This window comes from Pseudopipra pipra, chromosome 22 (assembly GCF_036250125.1).
Source record: "Pseudopipra pipra isolate bDixPip1 chromosome 22, bDixPip1.hap1, whole genome shotgun sequence".
In the NCBI taxonomy this organism is placed as follows: Eukaryota; Metazoa; Chordata; class Aves; order Passeriformes; family Pipridae; genus Pseudopipra; species Pseudopipra pipra.
Window position 1 is genome coordinate 3,892,863 of NC_087570.1, and position 14,149 is coordinate 3,907,011.

The 14,149-nt window shown below is 45.0% G+C and overlaps 1 protein-coding gene across 4 annotated transcripts in view; it reads right to left on the reverse strand.

The window, feature by feature from the left end:
• CLSTN1 (calsyntenin 1) overlaps positions 1-12,972 on the reverse strand; it is a 37,617-nt gene extending 24,645 nt beyond the window's left edge. For 2 of the 4 annotated variants that reach the window (XM_064678519.1, XM_064678518.1), the window contains exons 1-2: positions 12,711-12,900; positions 3,761-3,883 (exon numbers count right to left, since the gene is read on the reverse strand). In XM_064678519.1, coding sequence (XP_064534589.1) covers positions 3,761-3,883; positions 12,711-12,795 — 208 coding nt within the window. In that variant the 5' untranslated portion in view covers positions 12,796-12,900. Of the gene's footprint in view, positions 1-3,760; positions 3,884-12,710 lie in introns of all 4 variants that reach the window. The other 2 variants (XM_064678520.1, XM_064678517.1) reach the window with 2 other exon arrangements.
• Between the last annotated feature and the right edge of the window lie 1,177 nt (positions 12,973-14,149).

Consider the following 14,149-nt stretch of genomic DNA (forward strand, 5'->3'; position numbering starts at 1 on the left):
GGAACTTGTGTTACCCAGAAAATATTCAGCAACCCTGGATCCTAAAGGACTTCTGTATTTCTCCTTTCTGGTGTAGCACAGTTAAAAGACAGGGAGAATTGGGTAGAATTTTAAGGTTTTGTTGAGTTTTACTGTTCTATCTTTCTGTACTGTTATGATACAATGATGTAAAATAATTATATAGCTAATAAAAAGTTTCATAAGATATTTAAACTACATACTTTATTTAATGTACTAAGTATATTAAATAAATTACTTTATTTAACATACCAAGTACATTAAACATGTAAACACATACAGTATTTGACTGGACACTCTTCAGACTTGGGAATCTCTCTCCATTTCCATTCCACAGAAGGAGAAAGTATATTCTCCCAGCTCCAACCAAGCAGCATGAGGATCATGGAAAGCCTCTAGGAAAGTCTCCCATTTCAACATGCACAGATCACCTTCTAAACAAGTATTTCTAAGCACAAAACTGTTACATCACTTCATGCACACTTTACATTTGATGCAAAAACGGCTGAAATTCTATTGCAACAAAATTCCCTCTTAAGTTTTGCCACCCAGCTGTGCAATTGAATTGTTCATTGGAAGAGACAAGATCAAAATCTGTTTGATTCCAGTGTCATTCATCTCTCCATCCCATTTCTTTCCAAACAAACTGGAGGCATCAGCACTGTCCCAGCCCAACATGGGAACCTGCCCCCAGGGACAGGGACCCGAGGGCTTCCTGGATTTTTTGAGCCTTTTTAAAAGTATGAATAGAGATCCTGCAAGATCCTTTCCAAAGCTCTACACATATTCATGCTTTAAGCCACAGAATTCCTAACCCCCACAAAAATACTTTTTGCATCCCAGAGCAGCAAGGGGAAAATAAAGGATTGTGGCTGAGAAGTGGTTTTCTCCAGGGGTGGGGGAAGAGGGATTAAAGCCCTATTACAGGCACATCAAAAAGCCAAGGAAACATTTCCTTCCACAGGGGAAACATTTCCAACATCTGGCCAGCGAGACCCTGCCTTACACTCTCATAACAAAACACATTCAGCTCTGTGGAGGCATCCAGATATAACATTGTCTGCTTCAAATGCAATAAAAAAATCAGCTCCTTTTTGCACAGTAAAGGGGAAATCCCCACTGAGAGCTTCAGACATCAAACTGATTTTAGACACAAATTACTCGAACGTACAACAGAAAATGTGCCATCCTTTATTTTATTTTTTACAGCAAAACCACTTGGGATCAAATTCCAACACAGGAGTTTCACTGAGAAACAAGAATGGTCATTGTCTCCTCAAGCAGCTCTGTAACAATCATGGGGCAAAGACTGATTCCATGGGGTCCCTACACGTCAGGCAGTTTGGCAGAGCAACCTGGCACAACATCAAACTCTGTTCTCCAAAGTGTGTCATTTCAGATTTAAAACCATACAAAGAACACTAGAAATAAAGGTCTCTATAACCCTACTTATCTTTGCACACCCGAATTTTAGGATCCTACCCACGGCACACAGTCAGCAAAGCTATAAAATATTGCTTTTCCCTGCCCCACAGTTCATGTGCCACAAAGCACCTCAATGAACTAGTTTCAGGATGTTTTGACATGCTCAAAACTGAAATAAAGCAAAAAGCTCTACTTAAAATCTTTTAAACCTGCACACAGTTCAGAAGTTTCACAGCTCAGCTAGAGGGCACAGTTAATTAAAACATCCAGCCTTTTGAAGCATGAATAAATTTGGTTTATAAGTAGGACTAGACCAGTAAGGGCTGAAATAGGTCCACTTAATCCTGAAAATGCTTTGTTTTGCTGTGAAAACACATCCCTGGTCTAATGGGCTTCTCCCACCTGAACACCCCCAGAGATCTGCTGGACACCAGCACCACTATTGTCTGTGCCAGGACAGGAGCAGAGCCCCCCAGCCAGAGCTGGGAGCAGAGTCAGCTGGGCTCCTCAAGGCCAGGCTCAAGCACTGTTCCATTTAATGGCAAACAAACACTTTTCCAGATCCCCATGGCATTCAAAATTCCTGCAATTCAAACCCAACAGTCTCGTCCTGAGGAGAATTTCTTCACAACCTCAGCGTGCTATAGTCAAAATTTGATTTCTTTAAATCTGTTGGGCTGCTGCTGTTGCTTAAGAATTGTCAGTTTTTGAAAGCCAAAATATATAGTTTATACAAACAGTTAATAAAATCAACTCCCAGGTGGTAAAAAGGTTCATTAAATGAAAGCAGGTTTATCCAATTCAGACCAACCCAATGGAAAAAGGCTCATTTGAGTGATGCTTTGCCATCAGATTTTCCTCTGCAAACCTGACAACACATTTGGAAATACTCTGACAGGATTTTCCTGAAAACATTACTATCCAAGAGGTACAAAATTGCCATTTTCAGAATCCATTCTGTGCTGCCAAACTACCAGCACCTCCATTTAAAGCACTAAAGAACTGTGAGAGGGGATTGATGTTCTCCTCAGCACTGAGGACACAAGTCAGCCTTCCCAAACCTCTTTCTCCTGAACAGATTTCATGGATCCCAACACGAGCTCCTTCATCAGGAAAAGGGTTCTGTACAAAGACAGCAGTTTTATTTCCAGCTAAGATCCCTGAGGAGCCTCAGCCATATGTATCCATGAGAAAAAGTCTGAATTTCAGAGGTTTATCTCTGAACTTCTGAATTTACCATTATCTCCAACTTCCTTGGAGATAATTACAGCCTTATGACAAGGCAACAAAACTGTTACTTTAAGCACCACTTTAAGAAAATTGTGACCAAACTGCTGTAACACTCCAGCACACAATGCATTGCTGAACACTTCAAATGGTTGTTAATTTAATTTAATTACTCCCCTTTCCTATCCCTTCCTCCTTGAAGCAATGCTCCCAAAAATGGCTCATGTCACATCCTTTAGGATTCTCAGCTCATAAATTTTACTTAACCAAGGAAGCTTCTTGCAAATATCCAATTTAAGCTTGTGTTATCTGCTACAAGTAATTTAAACACCTGCAGATGCCCAGTGGTATTCTTCAAACACATCTTTCTAATACTTGGTCAAACTAAAAAAAAGAAAAAAAAGTACTTTCCACAACACTGCATCCAAATCATGAACTCAGTATTGTTAAACAGCAGTTTTCAGAAAAAAATCTACTGCCTAAGTGTGTAAGAAAAATGTCACCTTTCAGTCCTATGTTCAAAGTGAAGGATTAACCCACATTTTGCAAATATCTTTTGCATCATTCTTTGTAGTCTTTGCTAGAGCAGAAAACCCTTTTCTTCAGCCAGAAAACCCTTTTCTTCAGCCAGAAGAGGTCATCCATTTTTTTAAATACCCCAGACTGTTAAGCAAACCTATCACAGACATGCAATCTAAATTCTATTAATTAGTATTTTCACTCTGTTAAGACACAAATCAAAACCAGCAAGAAAACCAAATGCTTGAGAATGATAAGAAAAATCATTGTTTCAGAAGTCCCAGACTGAATGCTGTGAAATGTGGAATCTAGAGGATTGAGGAAGAAAAATAAAACACCAGAAAAATGAACATCTGCACATGAAAGTGAAGCAGCATGGGATACCTGCAATAGAGAGAGCTCTGCTTTGGACACCTGGATACAGCTGTAAATCTGAAATAAAACTCTGCTCCATGGGCAAAGACTCCCTAGGATCTAAAAACTCCTGTTAGGGAAAACACACTAACACACAGCATTTGTCCTCAAAAAGCATTTGCACCCCTTCAAGCAGAAATGCAGCTGAATTCTTTACCTGCAAACCGCAGAGGGGCATCTTTGTCCAGGGCTATTAAAGGGGGGTCCAAGAGCACCGTGTTGTCATTTTCTGTAATTATGCCATGATAGGTGGTTTCAATCCATGGCTTGTGCTTGTTAACTGAAAGGAAAACAAAGTACAAAGTCAAGCTGTTTGATAGTTTCTTTTAAAAAAATTATTTACAATACTGATTTCAGTGTTTTATTTTTTCTAATTCTGAATCAGCATTTTACTAAATTAAAAATATCTGAGACAAAATCCTGGCTAGGTATGTTCAGAGGAGCTGAGTGTCCCTGTAGGTTTTCCAAAAGTAACTCAGAGAATCTAAATTAGTTTCTAACTATGCTGGGATTTATGATGGCTCTGAAGTGCAATTCAAAAACCTTCTACCAGTGATGGGGAGCCACTGCCACCAGTGCCAAGTGTGACACCAGAAAAGCCTGCAGTCAGCACCAGAGGAGAAAAGCCCAGCCAACAGATAACACAAGGGTTTGTTTACACTCTACTGCCCTCCAACTTGGAAAACTTGGGATCCAGCTGCTGGACCCCTCTGCAGAACATGAAGGCTTGTTCTAGTTTCAGCATTTTGCCCTGTATGGGGTTTTTGATGAAGAGCACAGGTGGAAAAGAGATCAAACATAACTTATGCAGTAGTTAAGAGACAGGGAAACCCCACTAAAAAACTGCCCCTGAAAGCAACCTTCAGCTCTGCACAGAACCTGCAAAGTGAGCACTTGAGCCTCTTTCCAGATGACTGGAATTCTCTGCTGCAGAGAAATGCAGCATCTCTCCTTGTCACCTGGCAAAAAGAGTTTATTCTGGTACATCACCAAAGATGCAAGACAAAATCAGACATTATCTAATAGGTTACCATCTACTAGGTGACAATCCAACATGAGAGTGCTTTGATTATTAAATATTTAGCTTTATGTTATGCTCCCAAAGATACATAAAGCTCACAGTCCACAGAACCAGTATATGTGGTGTAACAACTAATTCTCTTGACAGCTGAACATCCCATTTCTCCTGGTGGAAGTCTCTTCATGCTGAGGTTCAACACGTATCCATTTCACTTAAATTGTGTCAAGCAATGTATATTTGTTACTTAAAAAACCCTCTTGGGCTACTCTTGATTCGTAAATACTGTCGAGGAGCACGTTTAGATGTATAGCCAAATATTAGAAATGCTCTGCTGGAGGTTACAGCAAACACACCAGACAGCATTCAGTAGGCAACATCACCCAGATTTTGGTCTTCATGAGATCAAGAACTTACAACTTATGAAATAAATGCCTGTGCAATCACAGCAAAATACACACCACAGCCAGAACACTTTCACACAGCTGAGTCCCCCTCTTTCACCTCTGAAGAATTATATAAACAGACTGTCAAGAGGCAGAGATGTAAAGCTAACCCCGACTCCTGAATCCTGCCTCTCCCACAAACTAAAATGGATTCATGTCATGTGCCACATGCTACCCAGGGGAATTAAAAGCAGGGATAAAAGGACACTTCAATAAACAATTAAACCTAGAGAACTCATACAGGAAACCATAATACTCCCAATATGCTTTCATGTGCAATCTTTTACTGGTTAGCAGCAACAGCAGACAGGATATATCATCTTCATCCAGAACAATGCACCAAGGGAGGACTCACAACAAACTGTTTTAATGCAAACAGTGTTTAATTGCTGCCTCGTGGTTTTACTCAATATGGCAACACACCCTTTATTGCTTCCATAGGCACACTTGGAATATCCAGCACACCAAAGAGCCAGTTAAATGCCAACCACATTATTGTATTTACCCAGAGAGGTTCCCTGTGCTGAACCCTCCCAGAACCTGGTGTGTCACAACAAACCTGGTGGTGCTCAGAGGGAAGGAAGGTGCCAGTAACTGCTACAGCCTGAGGCTCCCATGGAGACCTGTCTGGCAGTTCAAACCTGGTCTCAAGAAAAGTGTCTCACCAACACAGCTCTGGCTTTAGGAGCACAAGGAGGTCACAGCTGTGTAATTTTCTCTCCATTCATCTGGGGCAGTTACACCCCAACTGGTGAGATCTGAGTCCTTTCGTGGGTTTATCTTAGTCCTTGCAAGGATCTGGTATAAAATACTAGAACAGATTTCTGCCAGAAAAAAAAATCTCCGTCTCCATTCTAACGCTTCTGAATGTACATTACAATAAAAAAAAATAAACTTAAAGCACTGAGAAACCTTCTCCTAATTTAGCAACCTACTAAATCCCACTACTGCTGGGTAGGGAGTTCTATAAATCCTTGAAGTACTGTAACCACATATGAACAGAATTATGAGCATGCTGAGCATCTGCAGAGTCTAGTGAACCTTCAAACAGCAGGCCCAGTTGAAAGCAAAGTCATGTCCTTTTATTGTGCTGCAGACAATAAAATCATAAAGCTTAAACCCCTTTGTGTTTCGGAAGGCTAAAACATCACCAGATTTTAAAACATAAAGCTTAAATCCCTTTGTGTGTATGAAGGCTAAATTACATCACTGGATTTTAAAACACCAAACTTACTGCTGAATATCCAGGAAAGGTCTGTTATCCGTATTTGTGATCTCCTGACTCCAGCAGAACCACACACTGGAAGGAATTCTCAAGCCAGCATTTGAAATACGAGGCACAGCTCACGAGCCACACATCCCTGCTTCCCTTCAGCCACACTGAACCAGGCACTATTCTGATCTCAGACAGCTTCAATATTATTAAATATTGGACTGAGAAGAGGCCAAAAAATGGGAAAGGACAGTTTAATTGTCACAAAACTCCTGCAATCTCCAGAGGAAGTTGTCCAAAGCCAGACTGTTCAGTTCAAACCAAACCAGCCTGCCTATTCCAAGCCTGACACTAACAAAGTGCCCTGAGCTGTTAATCTCTTGCCATTTAACCGGGATAAACTACACTGGTTTCCTTGAAATACAATATTCACACTCTCTGTAAGCGCCTCAACTGGAATCTGCTGTAAATCCCAACGAGCAGTTAATCCAGTCAAGTGGGGGAAGCTGCACTGGCACAACACAGAACACCGACTTCTCCTCAGCTTTCAGTGGGCAGGAGGAAATTCCAAGGACAGCTGAGCATTCCGCTTTTTCCAGGTGGCAAATTGAATGGTAAAGCTCCTGCCAGAGCCTTCCTTCTGCCAATCCTGATAAACACTCACCCACAAGGTGAGCACCAGCCTCCTGTCCAACTCGGTTTATCCACAGACAATTGCTGCTGAGCCCCAGGGAAGGGCACTGGTGCCTGCTGGGGTGTGTGCCTCCAACACAGGGCTTTAAAACCCCCTTTGCTCCAGGAAAACGGGCTCAGCTTTTCCTAAAACAGAACACAGCAGCTTTCCTGACTGTTCTGCAGCAAAGGGAATGTGCCTCAGAGCAAGGATGCTTCCCAAGAGCAATGGCTGATGCTGCAGAATCCAATCCATCAGATAACCAGCAGCAACCTTTTCCTGCTGTTTAAAGGAATTAATGAATGCAAATGACTGTGTAACAGGGAAATGGGGCTTAGGGCTAATATGGAAACTTTAATCAGAAGCTATTAAGACAATCAGAATTAATTCAGTTCTATAATCTGAAAGCAAATATTAAAATTAAATGTACTTATCAAAGTCCTTTCTGAGGACTTCCGTTCTCTCCTTACAAGTGGTCAGCAGTTCATCTGACTTAAATTGGATCTGGCACCCACACAACTGAAGATTTAGATACACCTCAGCCACAAAGGACTGTAGCTGAAAATACTTTCTCTTCTACATAACTACTTCTAATATACAGTGCTCTTTAGCCACGTTGCACATCATCAGAATCAGATTCATGAGAAAATAAATTCTTAAGAATTAATGGGTAAAACATGTTAAACTCAATAAGTACTACAGTTCTAAAGGCAGATGCTCAATCTAGTGATAGTAAACATAAAACACTCGTTTTTAAAATCCACCTTTGAGACTTCATGAAAAATTCAGAGGAACACTCATAAAAACAGAATTTTATTCTCTGTCAATACAGATGAACTGCACTCCATGAACTGAGTAAACAGTCCTTTACTCCTGTCCTGAAGGTCTGACAAAAATTGATTACTGTACATCTTTTCTTCAATCGTCTTCCTCTTGATGCCAGAGATCACAAGGATACCTTTCACTGAGACAGTAAGAACTCTTAAGATATGTCTCACCTTGAATATTCATGATTTCGTACTGTTCTGATGAAATTTCAAGCAATATCATTAAAAGAACAAGTTTGTGTTGTGCATAACTAAAGAAAAACACAGCCCAGCCAAGTGGTAAAGATCTACACAATAAAATCTGCCCTCTCCACCCTGAAAGTAAAGTTGAATAAGAGAGGGTGTAGCATGGCCTGATTACAATGTGTGTTCTGTCCTGCCCAGCACTCCCAGCTCTGCCTCCATTCTCCAGGAGAAGAGGCTGAGGATTAACTCTGGATATAAACAACTTGAAATGTGTATCAGTGGCAATGAAAGGATTTATTGTATTTGTTTATTTAATTGGGTCTTCTCATACTCAGAATTTTATCAGAAGTCATCGCCCACAACCAGGACAACAACGGGGTAAAATCAAACACGAGTTCTGCTTGGAAGCTGAGTTTCTTGATAGCACAGAGCTTCTCTTATCTATGGCATGGGGTTCCAAGACAAACTACCATTTCCATTCATGGGAAAACTCCAGCAGCAACAAAATATAGGAGGGTGAATCCAGGAGATTCACTTGGAACCTCCAGGAGATGCCCCAGGAGAGGGGTTGGGTGTGGGCGTGGACATCCACCAACATCAACCTCTGTGGTTCCCAGCTGAAGGAAAATCAGGTGGTTCAAACTCATCCCACAGCTTCAGATCCCTGTCTTGGACTCTCTGCCACAGTTAAGGAGCACAACTGCTGTACCCTGGAGCACAAGGTAATGTTTATAAATTATCAGATGCCTACAGTTTGTACAACTAACACCAATTCTCCAAACACCATATGCAAACTGTAAGAATTCAACAGGTTTTCTTAAATTATGTTTTTTGCAGGGAAAAAAAATCTCTGGTTTATCACCACTTACAGAAAGTTTCCTGTTCTACACTGACTCAGTTGCCTAAATCTGATGTTATTTGTACAAAGGGAAATGGAAGTTTTGCTATAAGCCCAGTGAAACTAAGGGACATGTAAAGGACTGATTATAAACTATTTGCAATTTTTATTATCCACAACATTCAGTTGTGCCAAAGACCTTAAACAGAGGATATACCAACCAAATTTCAATTTGGATAAAAGCCTGGCAGGGAAAACAAAAGATCCCACCACAAAACAGTTTAAATAGGATTAAGACAACAAAGCCTTAATTTTTCAAGTGAAATTTAAAATGTTTTACACCAAACAGAAGACTCAAATAGAAAACATAAGCCCCTAACTATAAACATTAAATTAATAAACGTTATCTTAAATTTTGCTAATTACAGCACAAGAGTGGAAATCCTTTACTTTCGAACTGTTGTCATATTTATACACTTCACTCCCTGAAAGAGGATTTACAAACACAGTGTAGCTGGCACTTCTGGCTCTACTTGTTGACTCCATTTAAAAACCAGGGAAACCCGCTGGGAGCAGGAGCTGCAACTTGTTTTCAATGGGATACAAAGCAAGTGAGATGAGACCTAATGCTACAAACAAAGGACAGACAGACAGTTCTTCAAAGGCACTGAGGTTTCCAATAATCCTTCCCAAAGGCTCCTAAGGAGGTTTAGTCCCTGTTGAAGCCAATAGGAGTCAATCAGTACAAATCAAATGAATTAGAGAGCAAAACAAGATTTATTTAGGATGAAGGTTTCCAACTCACTAAACTCCCCCATGTTTTGAGGTATCACTTCTGTCTTGGCCAATACTGATAATTCTACAAGACATATGGCCCTTAATGCCATAAACCACATTTCAGAGAGACTTCTCCAAATAAAACTTTAGAGAATGAGATAAGGCTCAGAAAAATGGTAGAAGTGCTTTTTATTCAGAGAACATTAATGACTACACAAGGGTTTTTTCTCCTCTGCAGAACTGTTGCAGAGCCACAAGCCACTAAGCTACCCCATATTGGGTTTCCATGGCAGGAAATGCTGCTTTACCCGGAATACCAGAGTTCTGAGTTACGGGATGTTCACATTATGCTGAGCTGTGGCCTGACCTGGGTTTAACTTCATCCCTCCTGACTTCCATGAGAAGTGCAAGTCCACAAGCTCACCTTCTGTCCTTCTCCTCAAAAACAACTGCTTGCAACAGTCTCAAACTGGTGATTTTGTGTCTGCAGAAACATTAACACCTCAAACCAAAGATACATTTTTAGGTCTAGAAAACTTTCTGTGGATGAATTTTCCTGCTAACTTGGCACAACCTGCAGCCCAATAACATGGGAGAACTAGCACAAGAGTATTCCAAACACACAAAGCAAACCATGTTTGCCCACATCATTTCTCCCCCATTTCAGTTTCCACAGCAGTGTATTAAATAATATACACAGAAGAAGAGATTAAAACTGTTTGCATGAACAGATGCCTGTATATGTTTTCCCAATCACTGTGTACCAGAGAAAGGTCTAGCACTAGTTAATTCTGTCTCTTCTCAGTGGTCTCTCATAAATACTTGGAGAGTAAAAAAAAAAAAAACAGGCCCCATAAATAGCCAAATTGTCTCTTCATAATGCTTTGGGCAGTGTTACATTTCCTTGCCTCTAGGAAGGAGATAGAAACCTAATCTCCAGCCCTGTATTATAAAGGCTGTTCCTGTGTCAAAAGAAACATCTGCAGTAAGACTGTGGTAGTAACAAAGTGGTTTGTGGTTTGGATTTAAGGCATTCACAGCACCACATAACTTCCTGAAATATCACAGATCAGCAAAGCTCCCTCAAGATTTTCATCAATACCCTTCCTAAATGATAGTAAATTGGAAGGGCCCCAAGGCAGAGGTCTAGCTACCTGGTCAGGAACTGTGGAAGCAGCAGCCATCACTGCCTTCTCCTCTGGAAATTCCCTCCATTCCACTCCCCATCCAGCTCTGGTGAGGAACATCCAAATCCTTCACCCTCACAAACACTGAGTGCACTGCAGCTGCTGCTTTCCTACTGCAACCTTAGCCCAACAAGCTTAGAAATATTTGGGTCAACTTGACCTGAAATAAATTCAGGTGAATTAAGAGTCCTGCATCAGCTGGAGTAGAAGATGCCTCTTCAGAACCTGAAACCACTCTGTGCACCCCTTAACTAGAGGGCAGGTAGCTCACACCTGTCTTTTGTGCAAGATCACATTCCCCAAACGCTGCTTCCATTTCTTTCCATCATCAAAAAAGAAATCACTTTTCACTCCCTGTTCCAGCCACAGGAATGGCAAGACTGGAGAGCAGAACCCACCACTCCAGTGTTTCCTTCCCAGCCCATCACTAAACCAAGCACAGTTCCCTTTTCACCACTTGCAACAGATCTCAGCGACCTCAGTAACAAGGACTTTTAAAGTCACAGATGAAAGAGATGAAGCTGTACTTGAAAAAAAATGGACCTGACAACACATCATCACAAAATGGAAAGCCTACCAAAAAAGCTTCCAAACAAATGCCTCTCCTACCAACGGGGAAACGGAAGAGAGTTGCCCCAGTAGGTTTCCAGGTGTTCTCCAGAGCTTACTTGTCACTAAATGCATCTTCAGGTAACATTATTAACAGGTCTACCTACAGCAGCCAAAACGTCACAGGGACTGAGGCAACTGCACACTCTAAGCCAAACCAGACCTCATTCTGTAACTCAGTTACGTGTGCTGAAGTTTAACAGATCAGGACCTGCAGTCCAGCAGCTCTGTAGATTTGACTGAAAGCAGGTACAGGCTGTAACAAGCTACAGAAGAGCAGCCCTAACAGAGCTGTCCTGGGTAAGGCTGCCTAAATTCACCATTTCCAAGCACTCACCAGCTTTCTCTGAAAATGGTTGTTGGTGTTAGCTTTATTGCTAATTTCAAAGGATGGAAAAGCCCAGCAATTCAATGACACTGCTTCTGTACTGCTGTGGTAAACGCGACATTTAATGGTTCTGTGAGCGTTTGGGAATAGGTTGTACTTAAAGAGATCTCAGACAGGTAAATGATGGCCACTGCCTGAACAGCTGGCAGAGGACTTACTACAGCAGCAGCTTCTGGATCCCACACGGGGAAACCGCAGCAAGATGTGCCTTTAACGAGCTGGGGTTTAGATCAAGAACTTCCCTTCGATGTATTTACAAGCCGTTTTACGGCCGCGCTTCCAACCCACGCTCCGATTCAACGCCAAGACCTCGGATCTCATCGCAGGAGCCCGGCCGAGCCCTGCAGGAGCGGCACCCCCGGTGCCAGGGGTAACCTTCAGGCGGGGAAGCGTCCCCGAGCCTCTCGCTGAGCCGTGCTCGGGAGCAGCCCCGCAATGCGTATGATGCTGCTGCTGCTCCTCGGGATAATCAATAGCCACAAGGCCGCGTTCGCACCGCCAAACCCTCAAGGTCTGGCCAAGGTACCGGCTCCGGCTCGGCCGCGGGCCGGGCAGCCCGGGGGGGCTCTCTGGGGGTTTTTTTCCGCCTCACCCGGCCCCGCTCCGGCCGGGTCTGCCCGCGGGACCCTCCCGGCAACAAGTGCCGCCCCCCGCCCGCCGCGGGCCCCGTTATGTAACGGGCGGGCACAGCACCGAGCGCGGCCCCCACCGGGGGGCTCCGGGCGCAGGTGAGCGCGGAGGACGAGCCGCCATCCCCCCCGTTCCCTCTGCAGGTGCAATGGCCGCGGCGGGGTCACCCCCGCGCCATCCTCCCCCCTCCATCCCTCCGGCCCCTGCGCTCCCTCCCCCGCGCACGGAGCCAAGGACACCGTCCATCCCCTCGCCCGCGGCGCAGCCCCGGGGGGAGCCGGACCCGCCTCGCCCGCCCGCCCGCGGCGGCGTTACCTCGGGCGGCCCCCGCTGCTCCGCAGAGCAGCGCGGCGAGGAGCAGCAGCAGCAGCAGCGGCGGGCAGGCGGCGGGGGCCGGCATGGCAGCGCCGAGCGGCGACACGGGCGGCGCGGAGCGGGGACGGCAGCGCGCAGCCCCGGCTGGCGCCCCCGCTGGTCCGGGCTCCGCTGTGCGCCGGGCGGAGGGCTCGGCTCGGCCCCGCGCAGGAGGAGGAGGAGGAAGCGGAGGAGGAGGAGGGAGGAGAAGCGCTGCGCGGCCCCGCTCCGCTGCCGTCCCTCCCCTCCCTCCCCCGCCCGCCCCGCCGGCGGCGCCTAAAATGGCGGCCGGGCCCGCGCCGGGGACCAGGCGGGGGAGGGAGCGAACCAACGGCGCGGGGCGGCGGGGGGGGGGCCGGGAGAGCCCATTGCGAACCCCCGCGGGCTGCGGCGCGACCCCGCCCCCGCCCCGCCCCGCGGGCGGCTGAGGGCACTGCGGCACCGCCGCTCCCGCACCGGGGAACGCGGGTTTGGGGGCGACTCGGGGGGGGTTTTTGGTGTCTTCTAACGGGCTGAACCGAGGTGCGGGGCGGAGGGAGAGGGGCTGAGCCGGGGCTCCCTGGAACCTCACACAGCTGAGTTAAACCGGTGCCCCCTGAAACCTCACACAGCTGATTTAAACTGATGCCCCCTGAAACCTCACACAGCTGATCTAAACCTCATACAGCTGATTTAAACTGGTGCCCCCTGAAACCTCACACAGACTGGTCCACCACCACCACACCCTCGCCACCACCACCTCACACATCTGATTTAAACTGGTCTCCCAAACCTCACACATCTGATTTAATAAATGCTGATTAAGCCCCTCTCAACTCGAGTTAGACCCGGTATAAAGCTGTTTCAAGAAATAATTAAACCCCATATAAAGCTGTTTAAGTGCTTTTGCCCTAACGCTCATAGATCTTTTCAGCAAAAAGGCAAAAAAGCTGGTTTTTACCCAACACTGGTGCCAAAGGCACCCCAGAGAGGGGCTGGGAGCAGGAGGCACAAACTCAGTCAACAAACTGCCAACACCTGCCTCCAACAAGCACCAGGAACAAACTGAACCATGGAGTCATTTAGTTGGAAAAGACCTTTAATATCATCAAGTCCAACCCTTAACCCAGCACACTGTTCTTGCTTTCCTAGCTCTAGGAGTGCAGTCCTGCAGAAGTGTGTCCTCTTTGAACACAAACGCCCCTTAGTGCCTCGTGAGTTGATGCTCAGGGACGGAAGGGGCTCCTTGGTGCTCCCCGGGTGCACCTGCTGCAGTCAGACTGTGCTGTGACATGGTATTAACCTGCCCAGATGGAGGAACAGCAGCATCCACAGCTCAGACAAACCCTCTGCACAGTGAGAAACCTGTCCAGTGTAGCTTTAGTGACTTTTATTAAGGCAAAAGCCTATTAAGCCCGTTC